General features: G+C 36.2%; 1 protein-coding gene across 1 annotated transcript in view; it reads left to right on the top strand.

The window, feature by feature from the left end:
• The window catches only part of LOC150105091 (ESF1 homolog), a 104,472-nt gene that overhangs the window by 62,074 nt on the left and 21,307 nt on the right, over positions 1 to 21,091 (top strand). The window contains exons 8-9 of the mRNA XM_090396152.1: positions 8,141 to 8,283; positions 18,341 to 18,446. Coding sequence (XP_090252278.1) covers positions 8,141 to 8,283; positions 18,341 to 18,446 — 249 coding nt within the window. The remainder of the gene's footprint in view (positions 1 to 8,140; positions 8,284 to 18,340; positions 18,447 to 21,091) is intronic.

The raw sequence follows: 21,091 nt of genomic DNA, 5'->3' as shown, positions 1-21,091 counted from the left end.
AATCTTTCTCAGGACTCTCATATCTGCAGTCTCTAGTCTTTGGTCAAGTGTTTTACTTCTGACCCAGCTCTCAGATCCATAAGTTAAAATTGGTTTGAACACAGTCTTGTATACAGCTAATTTAGTGTTCCGACTAATTTCTTTCTTATTCCATATGAATTTATTCAATTGACTTCCCACGATACCAGCTTTGCTGATTCTGTTGTCTATTTCTATATTTAGTTTACCATCTTCAGTAAAAATTGTGCCTAAGTAGCTGAAATGTTTTACTTGTTCCACAGGTTCTCCATTCACAACACAGTTGACATTTTCAATGATTCTGCCTATTTTCATTGTCTTTGTCTTTTTATTGCTGACCTTCATACCATATCTATTACAACAGCTATTCAATTTAGTCAGAGAATCTTGCAGACTTGTAGCGGATTTATTTAGAAGTATAACATCATCTGCATAAAGCAAAGAGCTGACATTAACATCTCCAATTTTGATATCAGGTTTAATACCACATTCCTTCATAATGTGATCCATATAGATAATGAATAACAGAGGGGATAATGTACATCCTTGTCTCACACCAGATTTAACATTAAACCATCTTCCTGTACTTCCTTCAATTCTAACTGCTGACTCACAACTCAAATAAAGACTAAGTATTGCTTGATATAATGCCCCATTGACACCATATAACTGCAGCGTATTGAATAGCTTCTCTCTTGGCACCTTGTCATATGCCTTTTCAAAATCGACAAAACTTAAATACAGATCTTTGCTATATTCCCATGCTTTCTCGACTATTTGTCGTAAAGTGAAGATCTGATCCTGACAGCCTCTATTTGGCCTGAATCCAGCTTGTTCTTCACCAAGCTTTTCTTCCACAATTCTTCTCAACCGTTTCTCAAGTATACTTGCACAGATCTTGCCAGGAACACTCAGTAGGGAAATACCTCTGTAATTCTCACATTCAGTTTTATTTCCCTTTTTATATATGGGTACTATGAGAGCTCTACTCCAATCATCGGGAATTCGTCCCTCTGTCCAGGCTTTCTGAACTATGCAGTGCAGCCACTGTAAGACTCTTATACCACCATACTTCAGCATTTCTGGTCGAATATCATCTACTCCTGCTGCCTTTCCACATTTCAAGCCTTTGATGGCTTTTTCTACTTCAAGTATGGATATGTATTCCTGACTGCATGCCTGGTCAGTGTTTTTTATCACTGTGCTGTCATCACTGCTTGTTTCATTTAGCAGTTTTTCAAAGTAATTACTCCATACTTCAAGGATATCTTTTTCTCCTGTTTTCATTTCACCTTTATCATCTTTAATTCCTTTTACAGCACTCTTTCCTCCATTCCTAAGCTTCTTCAACAACCTCCAGAATATTTTGCCACCTTCTTGATATTTATTTTCTATATTCTTGCCAAAGTCCTCCCATGACTTTTGTTTAGCTAGTTTTACACACTGTTTAGCTTTCTTACATTTGTCTCTGTATTCTGTAAGAGTAAAAGCTGACTTATTTGCCAGGAACTTTTGATATGCTTTCTTCTTTTCCTTCACTGCCTCTTTAACTTCCTGTGTCCACCAGGGAGTTCTGATTTTTTTATCCTTGCACACAACCTCACCACATGCCTCTCTGGCAGAATCAATCAATGTTTCCTTCAGAGTTTGCCACTGAATCTCCAAGGTTTGATTCCTGTTCTCAAACTCTTTCATTTTCTTTTCAATAATATTTCTGTATTTTAGTCTACAGTTTACATCTGAGAGCTGCTCAACTTTTATTCGCTTTAAAACTTTCTTACATGTTATTCTTTTCAATATGAAATTCAATTTTATCCTGCTCAAGACTAAATAGTGATCACTTCCAATTTCAAATCCTCTGTACACTCTGGTGTCCTGCACCAGGGAGAAAACATCACTATCAACAATAACATAGTCAATGAGACTTTTCTTATTCCTAGCCTCTTCTCTCCATGTGAATTTGTGCACATTTTTATGTTGGAACATGGTGTTAGTAATAACCAGTCCATGTCCTGAGCAGAAATCCAACAGATATTTGCCATTATTATTAGCTTTGCTCTTTTCTCCAAATTTTCCCAAAATATTTTTGTATGTCTCACAATCATTTCCTACTCTGCTATTTAGATCCCCAACAAGGACCAACTTTTCCTTTTTCATTGTGTCAGTTGCTTTTTCTAAAGCCTCAAAAAATTCCTCCACTTCTACCTTAGTAGAACCTTCTGTGGGACCATAGGCACAAATAAGTCTCATTGTCCAGTTCCCCATTCTCATATTTGCCCACATTACTCTACTTGAGACTGACTGCCATTCAAGAAGATTAGCCTCGTATTTTGTGTTGAATACTATGGCTACTCCTTCTTTTCCTTGATTGTTATTGCCTGAATATAACATTTTGTATTTATTGCTCAGAAAGATCTCACCAGTTTTGGTCTTTTTTGTTTCAGTCACCCCTATTATGTCGATCTGGTACTTATCTAATTCCTCAGCTAGCTCCATTTCTTTGCCATTCAGGCTTCTTACGTTGATAGTACCGATCTTTAACTCTGGTGATGTTGAGTTGGGGTTTGTTTTCAGATTTGTTCCAGTAGCTGACTTTTCGCTGTTCGCCCTGGTTCCCTGGCGAAAACAACGGGGGCCTTGTTTAACCGGGCGACGCCCCAGCCGGCATGAAATTTTGTCATGTTGTACCATCATTTTTTATTTTGGTTTAACCAATAAGAATACAATTTGGTCGGCTAAATCCCAAATTGCCAGCCCATCCTCGTTCGTTCAGTATCAAAGTAGATACCCAACAGGGTGCACCACGAGAAGGTGAGGATTGGACATTAGGTCAGAAGCCCTGGTCGGTTCTCCGCATTCCTTTAAAGGCTATGTGGAGGTCTCCTCTCAGTTATACAGCTTTGACCCTTAAGCACCCCGCAGTTGAATGTAAGAATGAATATAATATGCCAGAGCAAATAAGGACAACAAATCTGAGTGGGATAGTTAATATAAGGCATCAAGGTAGGGTTGGGGCTAATGGGGGTCTTAAATTCATGTACACTAATACTCGGAGTATTAGGAACAAGAAGGAAGAGTTTTTGGCCATGGTTGGCACTTCCAGACCACAGGTTATAGGTATTAGTGAAACATGGCTTACTGTAGATGATATAACTAGTGGGATTGAATGTGATGGGTATAGTGTGTTCAGGAATGACAGAGAGAATAAAATGGGGGGAGAAGTATTGTTGATGATAGCTGATGAGCTCCAGCCAAGGAGAATAGAAGTTGAATTGCAGGATAGAGAAAAGAGCACATTTGAGGCCATTTGGTGTGAGATTGTGGCTAGCAGAACTAAATATACAATTGGGTGCTGCTATAGACCAGGTGATAGAAAAGATGGTGGTGACAGTATGCACAAGCAAATAGAAGAAATGGGTGGAAGGAGGGTGATTATTATGGGAGATTTCAACTATGATCGCATTGATTGGAGTGAGGAGAGGACACACGGGAGGAAGGAACTGGATTTTATGCGGTTATTAAGGGATAACTATCTGCGACAGCATGTAATGGAAAATACTAGGGGTCAGAGAGTGCTTGACCTAGTAATTACATCTGAGGATTTGGCTGTAACAAATATGACCACATTGGTGAGAGTGATCATAGGGTCTTAACTTGGGAGGTAGCTAAAGGTGTAGAATTTTCAATTAAGACAGGGTACATGTGGAATTATCGGGCTGGAAAGTAAGACAAGCTTAGGAGTTTGATTGGTTCAGTGCTGTGGCATGTACAACTGCAAGGACTAGAAGTTGATAGTGCATGGGAGGTAGTTAAGAAGTGCTTGCATGAAGCAATGGCTGACTGTATACCTAGAGTCCGAATAATAAATCAAGTAGGGGTTAAATGGATGAATAACACCATTAAGCTTGAGTTGCAAAAAAAGAAACAACTGTGGAGGGAATTTAAGGAGAAGGGTGACCGGCAGGCACATGAACGGTATAAAGCACAGGCCAGAAGGGTGACGAGTGTGGTAAGAAAAGCAAAAAAGGATTACGAAAGAACATTGGCCATGCAGGCTAAAGAGAATCCTAAACAGTTTTTTAGATATGTAGCAAGTAAAAGGAAAAATGTACATGGCAGATTGATTTTAAAGAATGCCGATGGTAGGGAGGTAACTGAATCAGTTGAGATAGTTGAGTTGCTGAGTGAGCACTTTGCAAAAGTATATCATCCAGGTGGTGACATTGCAGAAACGAATAAACCAGTAGATTATACGGGAATTGTGGTTAATGAAGTGGAGGTGAGTAGTCTATTGCATAACCTCAATGTCAATACATCTGTGGGATTGGATGGTATACCAGCTCGTGTTGTACGAGAAGCAGCTAAAGAATTGTCAGTACCCTTGACCATTTTGTTTAATTTGAGTCTCGGGTCTGGGTTAGTCCCGAGCGGGTGGAAAGAGGGGAAAATAGTTCCACTGCATAAAGGTGGTTCCAAGACTGCTGTAGTAAATTACCGACCGATTAGCATATCAGGAATCATTGTCAAGGTCTTAGAGAAAATAGTCAAGAGGAAAATACAAGATTGGATAGAAGAAAATGGGATACTGTATCGGGGACAGCATGGTTTTGTGAAGGGTAGGTCATGCCTCAGTAACTTGCTCACGTATTATAACACAGTGACAGCTGAACTGGATAAGGGTAATGGGTTTACGGTGATTCTACTGGACCTTGCCAAGGCCTTTGACAGGATTCCACATGGAATTCTAATCAGTAAATTGCAGCATATGGGAATGGACATAGGATTGGTGAGATGGATAGGAGGGTGGTTGACGGAGAGATATCAGAGAGTGGTTTACTCGGGAGTAGAGTCCACAAGACGGCCTGTGACTAGTGGTGTGCCACAAGGATCTGTTCTTGGACCACTGCTGTTTAATTTGTTCATAAATGATATAGGAAATGATCTGAGAGGAACAGTTCATTTGTTTGCGGATGATGCGAAGTTGGGTAGGGCAATAGTGAATGCAGATGACGTCAAAATTTTGCAGGATGATTTGGATAGATTGGAGGTCTGGGCTAAGGAGAATGGATGTCAGTTTAATGTGGCAAAATGTAAGGTTATGCATTTTGGGGTGAAAAGATTGGCAGCAGTTTACTGCATTGGTGGAACCGTGCTCCAGGAAATTGATGAGGCATGAGATTTAGGAGTGTTGGTAGATAAGGAATTGAAATTTAGGGGACACATTGCAAAAGTGACCAAAACAGCTCATCAAATCACTTGGTTGCTGAAGAATACGATGACAAGCAGAGACAAGCAGGTTATTGTTCCTCTGTCGAGCCTTGATAAGACCCCATCTAGACTACTGTGCTCAGATTTGGTCACCTAGGTTTCTTCTTGATGGGGAGGAGATGGAGAGGATCCAGAGGCGAGTGACCAAGATGATAGCAGGTCTGTGGAATGAACCGTATGAGAACAGGTTGAGGATTTGTGGGTTGCAAAAATTGGTTGATAGGCGGAGGAGGGGAGATATGATTGAGACATTCAAATTACTGAAGGGTTTCTATAAAATTAATTCAGAAGATATTTTTGAGAACAGGGCTGGTTGTGGGAGGACTAGGGGACATCCATGGAAACTGGGCAAAAGTGTGGTTAGTAAAGGTGTTAGAGCTGGGTTCTTTACTTTTAGAGTAGTGAATGAGTGGAATGCGCTCCCTGAGTCTGTGGTGGACGCTGTGACAGTGAATGAGTTTAAGGCGAGGTATGATAGATACTGTATGAATGTCAAATAGTTGTGATGAATATGATTTGGGGCCTCCCTCGATGAGTCCAATGACTCCCTGGAGTTGCCCGTAATAATAGTAATAATATTTCTGTATTTTAGTCTACAGTTCACATCTGAGAGCTGCTTAACTTTTATTCACTTTAAAACTTTCTTACACGTTATTCTTTTCAATATGAAATTCAATTTTATCCTGCTCAAGACTAAATAGTGATCACTTCCAATTTCAAATCCTCTGTACACTCTGGTGTCCTGCACTAGGGAGAAAACATCACTATCAACAATAACATAGTCAATGAGACTTTTCTTATTCCTAGCCTCTTCTCTCCATGTGAATTTGTGTACATTTTTATGTTGGAACATGGTGTTAGTAATAACCAGTCCATGTCCTGAGCAGAAATCCAACAGTATTTGCCATTATTATTAGCTTTGCTCTTTTCTCCAAATTTTCCCAAAATATTTTTGTATGTCTCACAATCATTTCCTACTTTGCTATTTAGATCCCCAACAAGGACCAACTTTTCCTTTTTCATTGTGTCAGTTGCTTTTTCTAAAGCATCAAAAAATTCCTCCACTTCTACCTTAGTAGAACCTTCTGTGGGACCATAGGCACAAATAAGTCTCATTGTCCAGTTCCCCATTCTCATATTTGCCCACATTACTCTACTTGATACTGACTGCCATTCAAGAAGATTAGCCTCGTATTTTGGGTTGAATACTATGGCTACGCCTTCTTTTCCTTGATTGTCATTGCCTGAATATAACATTTTGTATTTATTGTTCAGAAAGATCTCACCAGTTTTTGTTTTTTTTTGTTTCAGTCACCCCTATTATGTCAATCTGGTACTTATCTAATTCCTCAGCTAGCTCCATTTCTTTGCTATTCAGGCTTCTTATGTTGATAGTACTGATCTTTAACTCTGGTGATGTTGAGTTGGGGTTGTACACTGTTTTTTCAGATTTGTTCCAGTAGGTGACTTTTCACTATTCAACCTGGTGAAAACAACGGGGGCCTTATTTAACCGGGAAATGCCCCAGCTGGCATGAAATTTTGTCATGTTGTACCATCATTTTATAATTTGGTTTAAGCCAATAAGAATTACAATTTGGTTGACTAAATCCCAAATTGCCAGCCCATCCTCGTTCGTTGTATCCAGGTAGATACCTAACAGGGTGCACCACGAGAAGGTGAGGATTGGACATTAGTTCAGAAGCCCTGGTCAGTTCTCCACATTCCTTTAAAGGTGGTCTCCTCTCAGTTAGACAGCTTTGACCCTTAAGCATCCCTAAAATGAATGAATATCTAAAATGAATATGTAATCTTCTCAACCTCTATTTGGCATGGACCCAGCTTGTTCTTCCCCAAGTTTCTCTTCACAATTTTTCCCAGCCTATTTTGAACAATGCTTACATAAATCTTACCTAGATTTATGCAAGTACTATACTTAGTAGATAAATTTCTCTGTAATTTATGTAAATAAATTACAGAGATATTTATCTACTAAGTGTAGATAAATTTCTCTGTAAATTATCTACACTTAGTAGATAAATTTCTCTGTAATTCTTGCATTCAACTTTATTCCCTTCAGAGGGCCTGGTCATAGCTCTACTCCAGTCATCTAGAATTAGATCTTCTTACCAGGTCCTATGAATTATGCAGCATAGCCACTGCAAAACTTTTTTTTTAACCTACATATTAGAGCATTTTTGGGTGAATATCATCCATTCTGGCTGCCTTTCCTCATTTTGAGAGCTTTTTCTATCTCAGGTATTGATATATACTCCTGTTTGCATTTCTCTTAAATTTTCTTCTTGTTCCATTTAACAGTTTCAAAGTAATTACTCCAGACATTTCGGATATATTTCAGTTTTCTGTCACCTTTATCATCTTTAATCCCTTTTACTCACTCATATATATCCACATTTTGTGCTCTTGTGTACCATTACACAAAGTGAGGTACTAATTCATATAGTATATGGCTTCATAATGTTGGGTACCCAATACCTGACTTTTCCGATCTTAGACTCAAGAGCTTGAATGAATTGCCACAATATTTCCAAGTATGGATTACAGGAGCCTGGTGAAATTTCTTGAAGATGTATATGTACACAGCTGCATACCTAGGTTTTTACTGCCCTTGGCAAATTTCTAGCTAAGTGCCTTTATAGTGTGATGATTTTGATAGCTGGTAAAATATCCTGCAACAACCATCACCCTTAGAAACTGCTCTAATTTTATTCTACTGCCTCTGTATCTGTGATTTGACACATTAATTTATATTATTATCATGTAATTTTTCTAGGCTATACAATTTGTATGATACAGTGCATAATCTTTTATTTGTTTTTTATTTGTTCCTTTAGGTTTAAAAGAAACAGCAGAAGACCTTGTGAAGGGTAAAACACAAAATGAAGATAAAATGCAAACTCCATGGGAGCAATATTTAGAAAAGAAAAAGAGACAGAAAAAGGAGAGAAGAAAAGAAAGAAAAGAACAATTTTTAAAGGTAGACTGTTTGAATATTTTTTCTGTCAGTTTTTGTCTTGGATTGCTTAATTACTTTGTAAATGAAGAATATGGGTTCTATGTTCACATGAAAAAAATAAATAAAATTCTGAATATCCAATATCTTGGAAATCCAGTATGTATCCACTATCAATTTTTCGATAATGACTTAAGAGTTCAGGATGGGAGGTCATTAGAGGAAAAAATAATGTAATGATATCAAACTGGGTATGATATGACTGGGTACTAAATGCAACAACAACAAAAAATAAATAAATATTGTCAGTAATAAGTATCTTACACCTAATGGAGAAACTATAATAAAGACCCTCTAATTCTGTTTACCAGGTGCAGTCTTATCAAGCCTTGTAAAGAAGCAAAATGACTTCCTTATCCTTACATGTCAATGTTCGTTTCATCATTGCAGTTATCCTCTGAGTTGTATTTGCAATTTTTGCTGTGTGATTTTTGAGCTTCAGATTCCTATTCCAAATGTAATCCCATTGATATAATATGCTGTTGGTTGTCTCATAATGCCAAAGTGAATGACTTTATACTTATTACATTGAAGTGATAGCCATCAGTAAACAATTTAACATCTGCCAGATAATCCTAATATCATTAATGTATGGATTGAAAAATGATGCAAGGACTAATCTCTGGGATACACCACTGGTCACCTTATATCTTACAGATTCACTCCTTCCCTATACATACCACTTTCTGATACCTGTATATCAGCCACCCACTTATCCAAAGTCAATAGTTTACATTCAAACTCTTATGCAACAGCTTTCATGTAGTATCCTATCAAATGCTTTAGCAAAGTCCAACAATGTCATGGTATATCCATTTTTAATTATTATGAGATTATTTGTATAATTTAATCTCTGTTTCTAACAATTTTTTTTTTATTTCCGAGTGTACCTATATATGCACAAGGGTTCACTCCAATTGGTGCAATGACTTTAACTCTTTCTTTCAGAATCCAAAAATAATCACTGACTCAAGACTAAATACAAAATAAACTTTTAATAAAACACAAACAATATATACACTTCAAATAAAGTTACATAATTAAATACAAATTAATTGGATCCAGAGACCTTTTAAATAAACTTACAGTTAAGAAATCAGCCATTCTCTGACTCAATCTATTACTGATTTGTTTAACATATACTTCATCTCATTTTACTAGACTAAACACTTTGTTTACACAATAACAAAATGTACATAGCCAGTTTCTCTATTAAAGCCTCATGTAGCACATATTAATTCTTCTTGACACTGAAGTGTAGATATTATGAATTCACCCAAATATAAACACTTTCACTTCATGCAATTCTTTCTAATCAGCGTTTCTTTGAACATTCCTTTAGAACATCATTAGCAATATCTTCTTTTATTTATGAATACTTATTGACAGTCTTCCACCTTAAAACTCAGTTCTACAATCCCCTTTTCAGAATCTGCTATTAATCTTCCAATCAGCATTTCTTTGAACATTCCTTTAGAATGCGAATGCAATATCTTCCTTTATTTACCAACACTTGTTGACAGTCTTAAATCTTTAAAAACTCATAACTCTACGATTCCCATCCACTAATTCAAGATTCCCTTTTCGGAATCTACTATTAATTTTCCTTCGACTGTCACATAAACTTAAGTTCCTCCTAACCTCAATATCTGCCTGCCAGCATTCTCTTTTCTCCCATTACTTTGATACTGAATGCTTTCTCTGTCAGCTGTCAATCACCCATCCAACTTCTCGGCGAGAATGCGCACTCCATGAAAGTGGCAAGCGAGAAGCTAAGTATAATGGCTGACATGTTGTCTCCGTTAGCAACAAGAGAATGTCTTTGTAAAACACAGCACTTAATAATTTTAAACTACAATAAAATTTCTGAAAGTAACACAACTATCCAAATCCAGTAAATACATGAATTTTTAACTTCTTTACATTTCATTTTGGCAAAATAACACCTATAAGGGGCACATCGCAAGTGCTGACAATACGTATTATGAAACCAAAACTAATAATGTACTAACATAAACAATTTGTAAAAATATTCAGAATTTTAAATTATGATTATTTTTACACATTCCCTTTATCCAACCTCATCCATAACATTATTATAAAATAATAGCAAATTGCTCAGCAGTGACCTTTCTTTAATAAACTTGTGCTGTTCCTTGCAAAGTCTGTAGCTTTGTCTGTCAACCCATTATTGTATGTGAGTTCTTACTAACTTCTCTAAAATCTCCATTACCATTTAGAGATACTTATAAGTCAGCAATTAGACACATCAGTCTTTACACTGCCCATGTGTAATAGGATTATCATACGTCCTTTCTGTTCCTGTAGGACCTTTCCTACGCTGAGACTCAAATTATACGACTATGTCTAGGGCCTAGCCAGTTCAGATGAACATTTCTTTAGTATATGTGCTTATGTCCCAATAGTCAAATTCTTCTCCAGGTTATGCAACATCTCTACTACTACTACTATGTTCACTGGGCATCTACAGATGCGGTATGGTCACTCCGATGCTCAGTTATGTTCCACACCAGGCCTCGCCATGTAGTCCTGTTGTTTGCTTTTCTGGCAGCCTCAACTCTCTGAAAATCAGTCACTCCACACACGCCATCCATCCATCTCATTGATAGTCTACCCCTGCCTCTTTTTCCAGGAACTTTACCTTCTATTACTGTTCTGAGAAATCCTCCTTCCATCCTTTCTATGTGTCCAAAATATTTTAACTTTCTTCTGTCAATATCCTTAAGGAGCCTTAAAGTTCTACTGATCTTTTCTAACACCCATTCATTTGTACGCCTTTCAGTATATGATATCCTCAACAGCCTTCTGTAACACCACATATCAAAAGCAGATATCTGTTTCTTATCTGACTTCTTTAGGTTCCAAGTCTCGCATCCATAAGTCGCTGTTGGAAAAACAACTGCATCCAAAATCCTCAACTTTGTTCCCATGGAGATGGATTATCCTTCCAGATTTTAGACAGGTCTCTGACTGTTGTGCTAACCTTTTTCTGACATCTTCTGAACAGCAATTCTTCACATTAATAATGGATCCCAGGTACTCAAACTTGCTGATTTCCTCAATTCGTTCTCCATTAAGGTACACTTGTTTCTCAAGAGCTTCTCTGTTTGTTTTTCCTTTGAGAACCATGATCTTTGTCTTGCTAGAATTGAGTTGAAATCCTCTGTTATTACTGATCTTCTTAACTTTGTCAAGAATTAGTCCTGGTTCTTCCATGTCATTACAAAGGAGTACTGAATCATCAGCATACCTCAGATTACTGATCAATCTACCTCCTATCCTAATTCCTGTCCTGAGCTCATCCAATGCTTCATGCATGATGTCCTCTGTATATATATACTAAACAAGTGAGGAGAAAGTAAACATCCTTGCCTAACTCCTTTTTCAACTTGAAGCCAGTCAGTCAGTCAATCCAACACCTGTTCTTACTGTGGCTTCATGCTCCTTATACAAATTGGCTATGAACCTGATAGTGTGTTGAGGAAAACCTATTCTTTTCATTACTTCCCACAATTTCACATGCTCAACACAGTCAAAAGCTTTAGAGTAATCTAAGAAACACATTACCAGAGGGAGTCTGAATTCTTTATATTTTTCTATGATCTGTCTAAGGCAAAGGATCTGATCTCTGGTGCCCCTACCTTTCCTAAAACCTGCTTGTTCCCCAGGCATCTCTGCCTCAACTTTGGCCTCAATCCTATTTAGCATGATCTTTAATAAAATTTTGTTTGCATGAGATATCAAACTAATAGTTCTATAATTCTTGCATGCCTTCATATCACCTTTCTTATGTAGTGCTATGAAAACTGACTTCTTCCAGTCTCTAGGCCATGATCCTGCTTCCCATATCCTTGTAATCAATCTATGAAACACTCTTATACCTCCATCCCCCTGTGGCCTTAATTAACTCTGCTGAGATTTCATCTGCACCTGGGGCCTTATTGCTGTTAAGCTGCTTAACTGCTCTTTCAAGTTCATGCCTAAGTGGAGGAGGTTCCAAATCAAAATTTTCCTGGTGACACATTTTCTTTATCCACTCTGCTGTACAGTTCCTCACAGTATTTTTTCCATCTGTTTTTGATTTCTAACTCTTCTATTAGTAATGATTTATTCCTGTCTTTGATGACATTCAATTTAGGCTTAAACTTGTGCTTTAAGTCACGAACTAAATAAAACATCCTTTTATAATTATGCCTTCTCATTTGGAACTCTATTTCTTCGCATTTTATTAGTATAGAACTTTTCCTTGTCCTACTTGATGGCTCTTCTGACTTCTCTATGTAATCTCTTGTATTCTTCGGTTCCTATGTCTCTTTGTTTTTCCAACCACCTTCTTTTGATTAGTTCCCATGTTGAATCTGATATCCATGGGTCTCTTGGTTTTCTTATTGGGCCGAGATACTTCTTCGCTGTATTCTGTATTATCATCTTGACTCCTTCCCAAAGCATTTCTGGTGAGTTTTCTTATGGTCTCCAAAAAAATCATCCACCCGAGTTGATGTTTCTTCTGTGAATCCACTAGGAATTACTCTAACATCCAATCTAGTGGAATGTGCCTGACCTGGAAGTTTTTGGAGTCTTAGTCTTACTTTGCCTCTTACTGGCTGATGGTCTGTACCACAATCTGCTCCAGGATAAGTATGCACATCAGAGATGCTTGTCTTCCACCGCTGGAGAGTAATCAATCTGGTGCCTTGACCTATCAATGTTAGATGTCCGAGTATAGGTCTGTCGTGGATGTTTCTGGAAGCAGGTATTGGTAGTAACTAATCTGTTAGCACAGGCAAATTCCAGCAGTCTTTTATCACAGATGTTATGTTCACCCAGGCCAAACATGCCACCCTCTGGCCTGACTCTCATACTCTTTCCCACTTTTGCATTTAAGTCCCCTAAGATGTACAGTATGTCTCTCCTTGGTAGGCAGTCCAAAGCAGTTTGTAAGTTTTCATAGAATTCTTCACTCTCTTCTTCAGGCCTATCCATGGGGTGCATACACTACCACAATTGATACATTGGTAGGCTGAGCCTTAAGTCTAATAGAGAGTATCCTATCATTAATGGGGTTATAACCAAGAAGGCTTCTCGCCTGAGCTGTCTTCAGTATCACAGCTACCTCATGATGTTTTGAGTCACCACCTGAATAAATAACTAGCTTACCATCCTGTCTTTTGAAATGACCTTCTCAATTCCATCTGGTCTCTGTAATTCCCAAGATGTCAATTTTATACCTATCCATCTCTTTACAGAGAATCTCAAGAGTACCCATCTGTAAACCCTGGACATTCCGTGTGCCTATGTAAAACCTTTCTAAGATTAATCATATACATTCTATGTTGCTCATTCACAGTATCACTGACTTTTGATGCAACATCTCTAGAACTAACTTATGCACCTCTGTCTCTCCAATGGTAGCACTGCATGCTACGTTACATATACCAGGTCGATAGATCTCAGCAAAGTGAGCACTCATTATTTGTATAATCGCATTGGCTTTTGACACAGTGGTACCTTCACAGGGGTACCTTCTGCATTCAGTTAAGATATTCTTCCACATTCATTCTTTCTTTTACTTGATCTATAAAGATAAAATTCTATTGGGTTGCCTTTGGCTTGTGCAGGCTGTTTCTTTTCATACTCTATCCAGCTTGTTCATTACTTGCTTTCCTGTTAACAAAGTTGCTTAATTTTTTTCTCAAGTATGCTTACATAAATCTTTCTTGGAACACACAAACACTAAAGAAACTCCTCTGTAATTCTAACACTGTTCTTTATTTCCTTTTTTTTTTTATTAATTTATTTTTTATAAATTGGTAGATGAGATTAGTACATAGTACATTTATTAACTGCTTATATTTCTTTGGCTTTTTAACCAACATCTTTAGAGCACAACTACTTGTCAATGATACACAAGTAACAATAACTGTAGGCAGCATTTCAGATTGTAAACAGACAAAAGGCCTTAAATCCTAACTTGGTGCCCCTCTAAAATAGAAGTTTTTACAGTTGTTGTGTTGGAGTGAATTTTAAAATGGCCACCTCCTAAATTTTAGGCAAATACTAGACATATTGCATTTCTCAAGCCTCAACAAAAAATAAATACATAAATGAAATAAACATTTGAAATCTCTACATACAATATGCTGACTGCAACTTTATCAGATCATGTGCTTGTAAATTTATCATCACAATCATTTACAGAAGACGCTACCAGTCTCTTAATTGATGTAATAGCTGCACTATCACACTGAGACAAATACCAAAACTGGAAATTATGATGAACATAAAATGTAGGATCTGCAACTGCCTTCTACAATAGCCAATAAAATTCTCTTAAATAGAAATAGCTAGCATCCTGACAAAATCCAAACCATCAAAAATCAGTATACTTGAAAAATATATATCGTCATCATCCTGACATGTGCCCTCAAGGGGTGTACAGGATATTGTGAAGCACTAAAAACTTACATCATCATTAACTTCATATCAACAATTTTCCTCCAAATCAATCTGTTATCTGTCAAGACTCCAGCATTATCAGATCTTATATTTTTGTCTTCTAAGGCACTGTGTACTGTATCAATCCACCTATATCTTGGTCTTCCTTTGGTCTTTTTCCTGCCAACCTGGCAGAGAACACTTGTTTTGCTAATCGTTCCTCTCTCATTCTGTTTAAGTGACCATACCATCTAAGATTAGCTCTGCTAACACATTCCTGGATGCTAACAATGTCGAGTTCTTTTCTAATATCCTCATTTTTAATATGATATTGCCATTGATGCCATCTGTTTACTCCCCCTAATCTTTCTCAGGACTCTCATATCTGTTGTCTCTAGTCTTTAATGAAGTGTTTTATTTCTGACCCAGCTCTTAGATTCATAATTTAAAATTGGTTTGAACACTGTCTTGTACACAGCTAATTTAGTGTTATGACTAATTTCTCTCTTATTCCATATAAATTTATTCAGCTGACTTCCTACCATACTGGCTTTGTTGATTCTGTTGTCTATTTTTATATTTCATTTACCATCTTCACTAAAAATTGTGCCTAAGTAGCTGAAATGTTTTATGTGTTCTATAGGTTCTCCATTCATGGTGCAGTTGATGTTTCTACCTATTTTGATTGTCTATAACTTGTTATTGCTGATTTTCATACCAAATTTATTACAACAGTTATTCAATTTAGTCTACGAATCTTGCAAACTTGTACTGGATTTATTTTAAAGTATAACATCATCTGCATAAAGTAAAGAGCTGAGATTAACATCTCCAATTTTGATATCAGGTTTAATACTGCTTTTCTTCATAATGTGATCCATATAGATAATGAATAACAGAGGTGGGATAATGTACATCCTTGTGTGACACCAGATTTAACATCAAACTATCTTCCTATACTTCCTTTGAAAGAGTGAGAGAGAGAGAGATTAAATGATGGATTATAACTAAACTGATAATGGTAGTGCTACTGTCATTATGAATTAAACTGAATACAGCAAAAAAATAATAATAAAAATGTAGGGGCTTTTCAGTTGCAAGATCTATAGCATATTGTTACACCTGATATCTTAGGAATATAGTATTCTCAGCCATCATGGTGTAACATGAAGAATAAATATCATAAATTAAAACCCCTGCATAAAAAAATGAATTATTTAATGGAAAATTTCTTGCATCCAGTAATATGTATAAAACGTAAGGGTTGTTGTTAAAGTAGCTGATAAAGGAAGGAATGTATTAATATTGTAATATGACTTAAAATAAGGAATTCTAACTAAATAAGTAGCTAACAAAGGAAAGTATAGATTAATATTGTAATACGATTAAAAATGAGAGAGTTAAGTAAATAAGTAGAAAGGGGTGAGTCATAAAATACGTTATGTGAGAGATTAAGTTATTATGTAGAATTCATAGAAAAAGTTTGAAAGGGGATTAAGTCAGGCTAGCACAAGAAAAGCAAAGCTGTTGCTTAGGGCCGATTCCCGGATTGAAACATTGAGAATGGGCTTGCCGATCAAGTGACGTTTGGCAAGAAAACACCACCCTAATTGGTCGATGATTAAAAAACAAGTAGAAGGAGGAGAAAGGAAGTAAGAAAAGGTGCCGTTAGGGGAGCAGCTATAAAAGGGTTGGTAACCCCTTGGGGGTGACTCTTTTTGGATAGTTGCTTTTGGCCTTGGAATTTGGTTTTGGTTCCGGTGGAGTTCACGGGGTTTTCCTGAGTGGCGACAGGGGTGATATCTCCTCGTCACAACACGGAAACGAAAGTGAGCAGGATTTCGATTCCTGTTTTTCCCAAGTAGGAAGCAAAGAAAAAATTGCCATAGAGTCCTAGAAAAGGAGGGATCTTCTTCGTTTCGACGCTAGTGATAACTATGCAAAGCCGAAAGCTGTAAAGAGATCGATGTCCTCGTTGCTGATAGTAGAGCAAATATATGTGTGTTAAAGTATTCCAGAGTTACGAGAAGTTATACCAGAGGTTCGTTTGGAAAAGAATAAAGGCCCATACGAAGAGCTCAAGAAAGGTACTGTACATCATAACCTATGTTAGCTAGAAATTTGTCTGTGAAAAGTATCGTGATTCCAATACAGAACTGTTGAAGTTATACTAGGACTTTAGTATATGATGGAACGTGTTATGTGTAGATTGACTAGTGTTAAAGATTTGTGAATGATTAAGAGTCCTAAGGTAATTTTGCATGTCTATTATATTGCACAAGATATTTAAATGACATAATTGTGCGTTAGTGCAAATAATGGTATAACGGAATAGTGTGAATTAAGTAATTATGTATCCTAAGAATTGAATGCCTAATGTAATGTATAAAATAATTGAAATGTCACAAGTATGTGTTAGCAGTGAATAATTTGTTAATCTACTTCAGTATGAATAATCAGATAGTGTGAATTGATCTAATTTGTTCACATCAGGTGAATTTATGAATTAATGTGCATAGCGGCATAATCACAAATAGCCATATTGCTTGTAATAATTTAATGTTAGTCTATAAGTATTTTAGTTTAGTATTTGAATTGTACCATGTTTAGAAACTTAATAAACCTTTTGTTCAATGATAAAAGAGTTGTCTGATGTTGCTAATCCAATGCACCGCTTAAAATCATCGTACCTAATCACGCGGGAAATTTAATGTTGAGGATAGAGCTTAAGAGTCACGACTGCAATAATATTTAAATACTAAGAGATATATTCGAGATTGATTTTCTCCCTATTTATGACAACATAAATGGTGCAGTTGATAACCACTTGAAAATATTGTAGTTAGTCACACATAAAATTTAAGTTGAGAATCGAGTTAAGTGTCACGACTGCTATAGTTACACTTTCAGATATATTTGAGTTCTTTCTCCTTGTTTATGTATGTAATATCCTAAACTAAATATCCCAAAAGGCGCAGTATAAATACAAATATTAGGGGTACTACGGGGAGCAATAACTTAGATATTGGTATAAGTTTTGGTAAAATCTCGGGCATAGAAGTTAGAAGAATATAGATAAAAGGAATTTGTAAGATCAGAGTAGAAATCGTAAATTGGGACACAACAATATCCATGCCATGAGTGGGCAAGAGGATAAGAAGTGAGGCAGAATCTGTTCTTTTTTTTGAACAGTTGAAAAATGTATTCCATAGAAGCTGGAATGTATTCCCACATTCCATAGAAGCTGGTTCAGCAAATCTCAGGCTGAATTGTAAATGGATGTCATTTAGCACCCCCTCCCCCAAATATATGAACAATATTCCATGGTTAGGCTGATTTTGGATTTGTATAGAGTTGGTAAAGGTGTGAAGTTGTGTTTTGAGCAGAAAAGTACAAAGTTTTTGGCAGCTGCAGAAGCTGTTGGTTGAGATTTAAAAACCTTTTCTGTTTTATTTATCAAGTTTTTGTTTCTGAAATACATAAGTATTTTTATTTACTATATTTCAATGTTATATTAAATATATATATATATATATATATATATATATATATATTTGTGATTCAGGAACAGAAACAGTCTGAAGATACTGAAGAGGAAGAAAACACTGACGATAACCAAACAGAAGTTAGTTCTGTCAATGCACTGCCTGATAAATTAAGACAGAAGAAAGGTATTTATTATATTATTATACATAATGCTTTCGATTTTTAAAACATCAGTTCTAAATATATTTCAGTGACTTGTTAAATAATACTGAAGTAATGATTTTCACTATTTACCCATTTTTCTGGCCATGACATGTTTAGCCATCGATATAAACATGGATATGATGTATGTGACGGTTGATATATTTTATCCGCCATGACCATTAAGGATGGTTAAAACAAACTTCATCATAAATATTATAAAATTTAAAAGTTTTTTTTTAAATAAAAAAAAATAAAAATAACATAGTTTAAGGAGAAACAATACTACACAAATTTCAATGCTAATGCAAAGCTACTAATAATGCTAAGTACCTGCTGGATTTCTGTTCACAACTAACTATGTTTCAACATAAAAATGTGCATAAATTCACATGGAGAGAAGATGCAAAAAATAAGGAAAGTCTCATTGACTATGTTATTGTTGACAGTGATGTTTTCCCACTGGTTCAGGACACGAAAGTATACAGAAGATTTGAAACTAGAAGTGATCACCATTTAGTTTTGAGCAGGTTAAAAATGAATTTTATATTGAATAGAAAAGTGAGTAAAAAGTTTTAAAATTAATCAAAGTTGAGCAACTTGGAGATTCAGTGGCAAACCCTGAAGAAAACATCAATTGATTCATCCTGAGAGGTATGTGGTGTGCCACTGGTTACCTTGCAGAATAGAAAAATAAGAACACCATAGTAGACTCCACAGGAAGTTAGAGGCAGTCTAGAAAAAGAAGAAAGTATATCAAAAGTTCAAAAATAAGTCATCTTTTGCTCTAAGAGAATACAGAAAAAAATGTAAGAAAGCAAAGCACTGTGTAAAACTAACTAAACAGAAGTCATGGGAAGATTTTGGTAAGAACATAGAAAGTAAATATCAGAACGATGTTAAAATATTCTGGAGACCGTTGAAGAATCTTAGAAATGGAGGAAAGAAGATTGTAAAAGGAATCAGTGATGATAAAGGTGACATGAAAACTGAAGATAAATATATTCTACATCTGGATTGATTACTTTGAAAGATTGCTAAATGAAACAAGCAGTGGAAGCAGGAAGACAATCTCCATACTTGAAGTAGAAAAAGCAATCAAAAATCTGAAATGTGGAAAGGCAGCTTGTGTAGATGATACTCAACTAGAAATGCTCAAGTATGGAGGTGCAGAATTCTTATTCAGTTTGTGAAACAGCTCTAGTACTTCCCCCTTGTACATGGGTTTCCTCATACAGTGAAGAGGTAGCAGTGAGTTGAATGTTGCATGTAGCAGGTTGATAGCTTTTAGCAAAATGGCTACTCATTAGTTGAGCAATCATTCCTGTATTCACCCACTTACCATCTGCATTCGGTAGAATTATTCTTTCTCTAACTTGCAGAGCCAGTTTCTTTACATACTGAGACTTAGCTTTCCATACAACAGCTGTTACTCTTCTGGCCTACTGCTTATAATTTTCATAATGGACATCATCCTTATGCACATGCATTCCTTTCACATTATTTTCTTACAAATCTTTTGCTTAATTCAATTACATATCCATTTCACTCCTACTCTATTTATTCTTTAGGGGACACATTTGATATCGCATCATTGAAGTATTTTTTTAAACACTTCCAATGCACTGTCGATATCTTTCCCATCCAACAACTGATACCATGGTGCAGAACTCAGCCAGTCATAATTTCCTGCTTTTGTGTTAAGCATGTAACCTTTTCTGCATGGAACATTCCTAAATTTAGCCACTTCCCAAGTCAGTTCTGCATGATCGCTGTTACCATCCTGAGGCAGAATAGTTACATCTTTAACAAGGTGCCAAGAGAAAAGATGTTCAAAATGCTGCAATTATTAAACAGTGTAATGGGACATTATATCAGACAGTACTTAGTCTGTATTTGAGTTGTAAGTCATTAGCTAGAATTGAAGGAGGTATAGGAAGATGGTTTGATGTTAAATCAAGTGTGAGTCACCTGATTTCTACTGTTGTTCTTAATTTATGTGGATCACATTATGAAGGAAAGTAGTATTAAACTTGATATCAAACTCGGATATGTTAATCTCAGCTCTTTTCTTTATTCAGATGATAGTATACTTTTAAATAAATTGATTGCAGTTCTGCAGGATTCCCAAACTTAATTGAATAACTGCTATAATAAATTTCATATGAATATCAGCAATAAAAAAACAAAGACAACGAAAATAGGCAGAAATATTAAAAACATCAACTGCATCCTGAATGGAAAACCTATAGAACAAGTAAAACATTTCAGCTATTTAGGAACAATTTTTAGTGCAGATGACAAATTAAATATGGAAATAGACAACAGAATTAGCAAAGGAAGTCATCATCATCAAATGCCTGCCATGTACCCCCAAGGGGTGTACAAGATATGATAATACTACATTAAAAATTTACATCATTACTAACTTCCTATCTACAATTTTCCTCCAAATCAGTCTGTTACTTGTCAAGACTCCAACATTACCAGATCTTATATTTCTGTCATCTAAGGCACTTTGTACCGTATCAATCCACCTATATCTTGGTCTTCCTCTGGGTCATTTTCCTGCCAACTTGGCAGAGAACACTTGTTTTGACAATCTTTCCTCGCCCATTCTGTTTAAGTG

The sequence above is a fragment of the Typopeltis vanoorti genome, chromosome 7, assembly GCF_054136105.1.
Source record: "Typopeltis vanoorti isolate ZY-2024b chromosome 7, IOZ_Tvanoo_1.0, whole genome shotgun sequence".
In the NCBI taxonomy this organism is placed as follows: Eukaryota; Metazoa; Arthropoda; class Arachnida; order Uropygi; family Thelyphonidae; genus Typopeltis; species Typopeltis vanoorti.
Note: the sequence above shows the minus strand (reverse complement) of the source record. Positions and strands in the feature narration are given on the sequence as shown.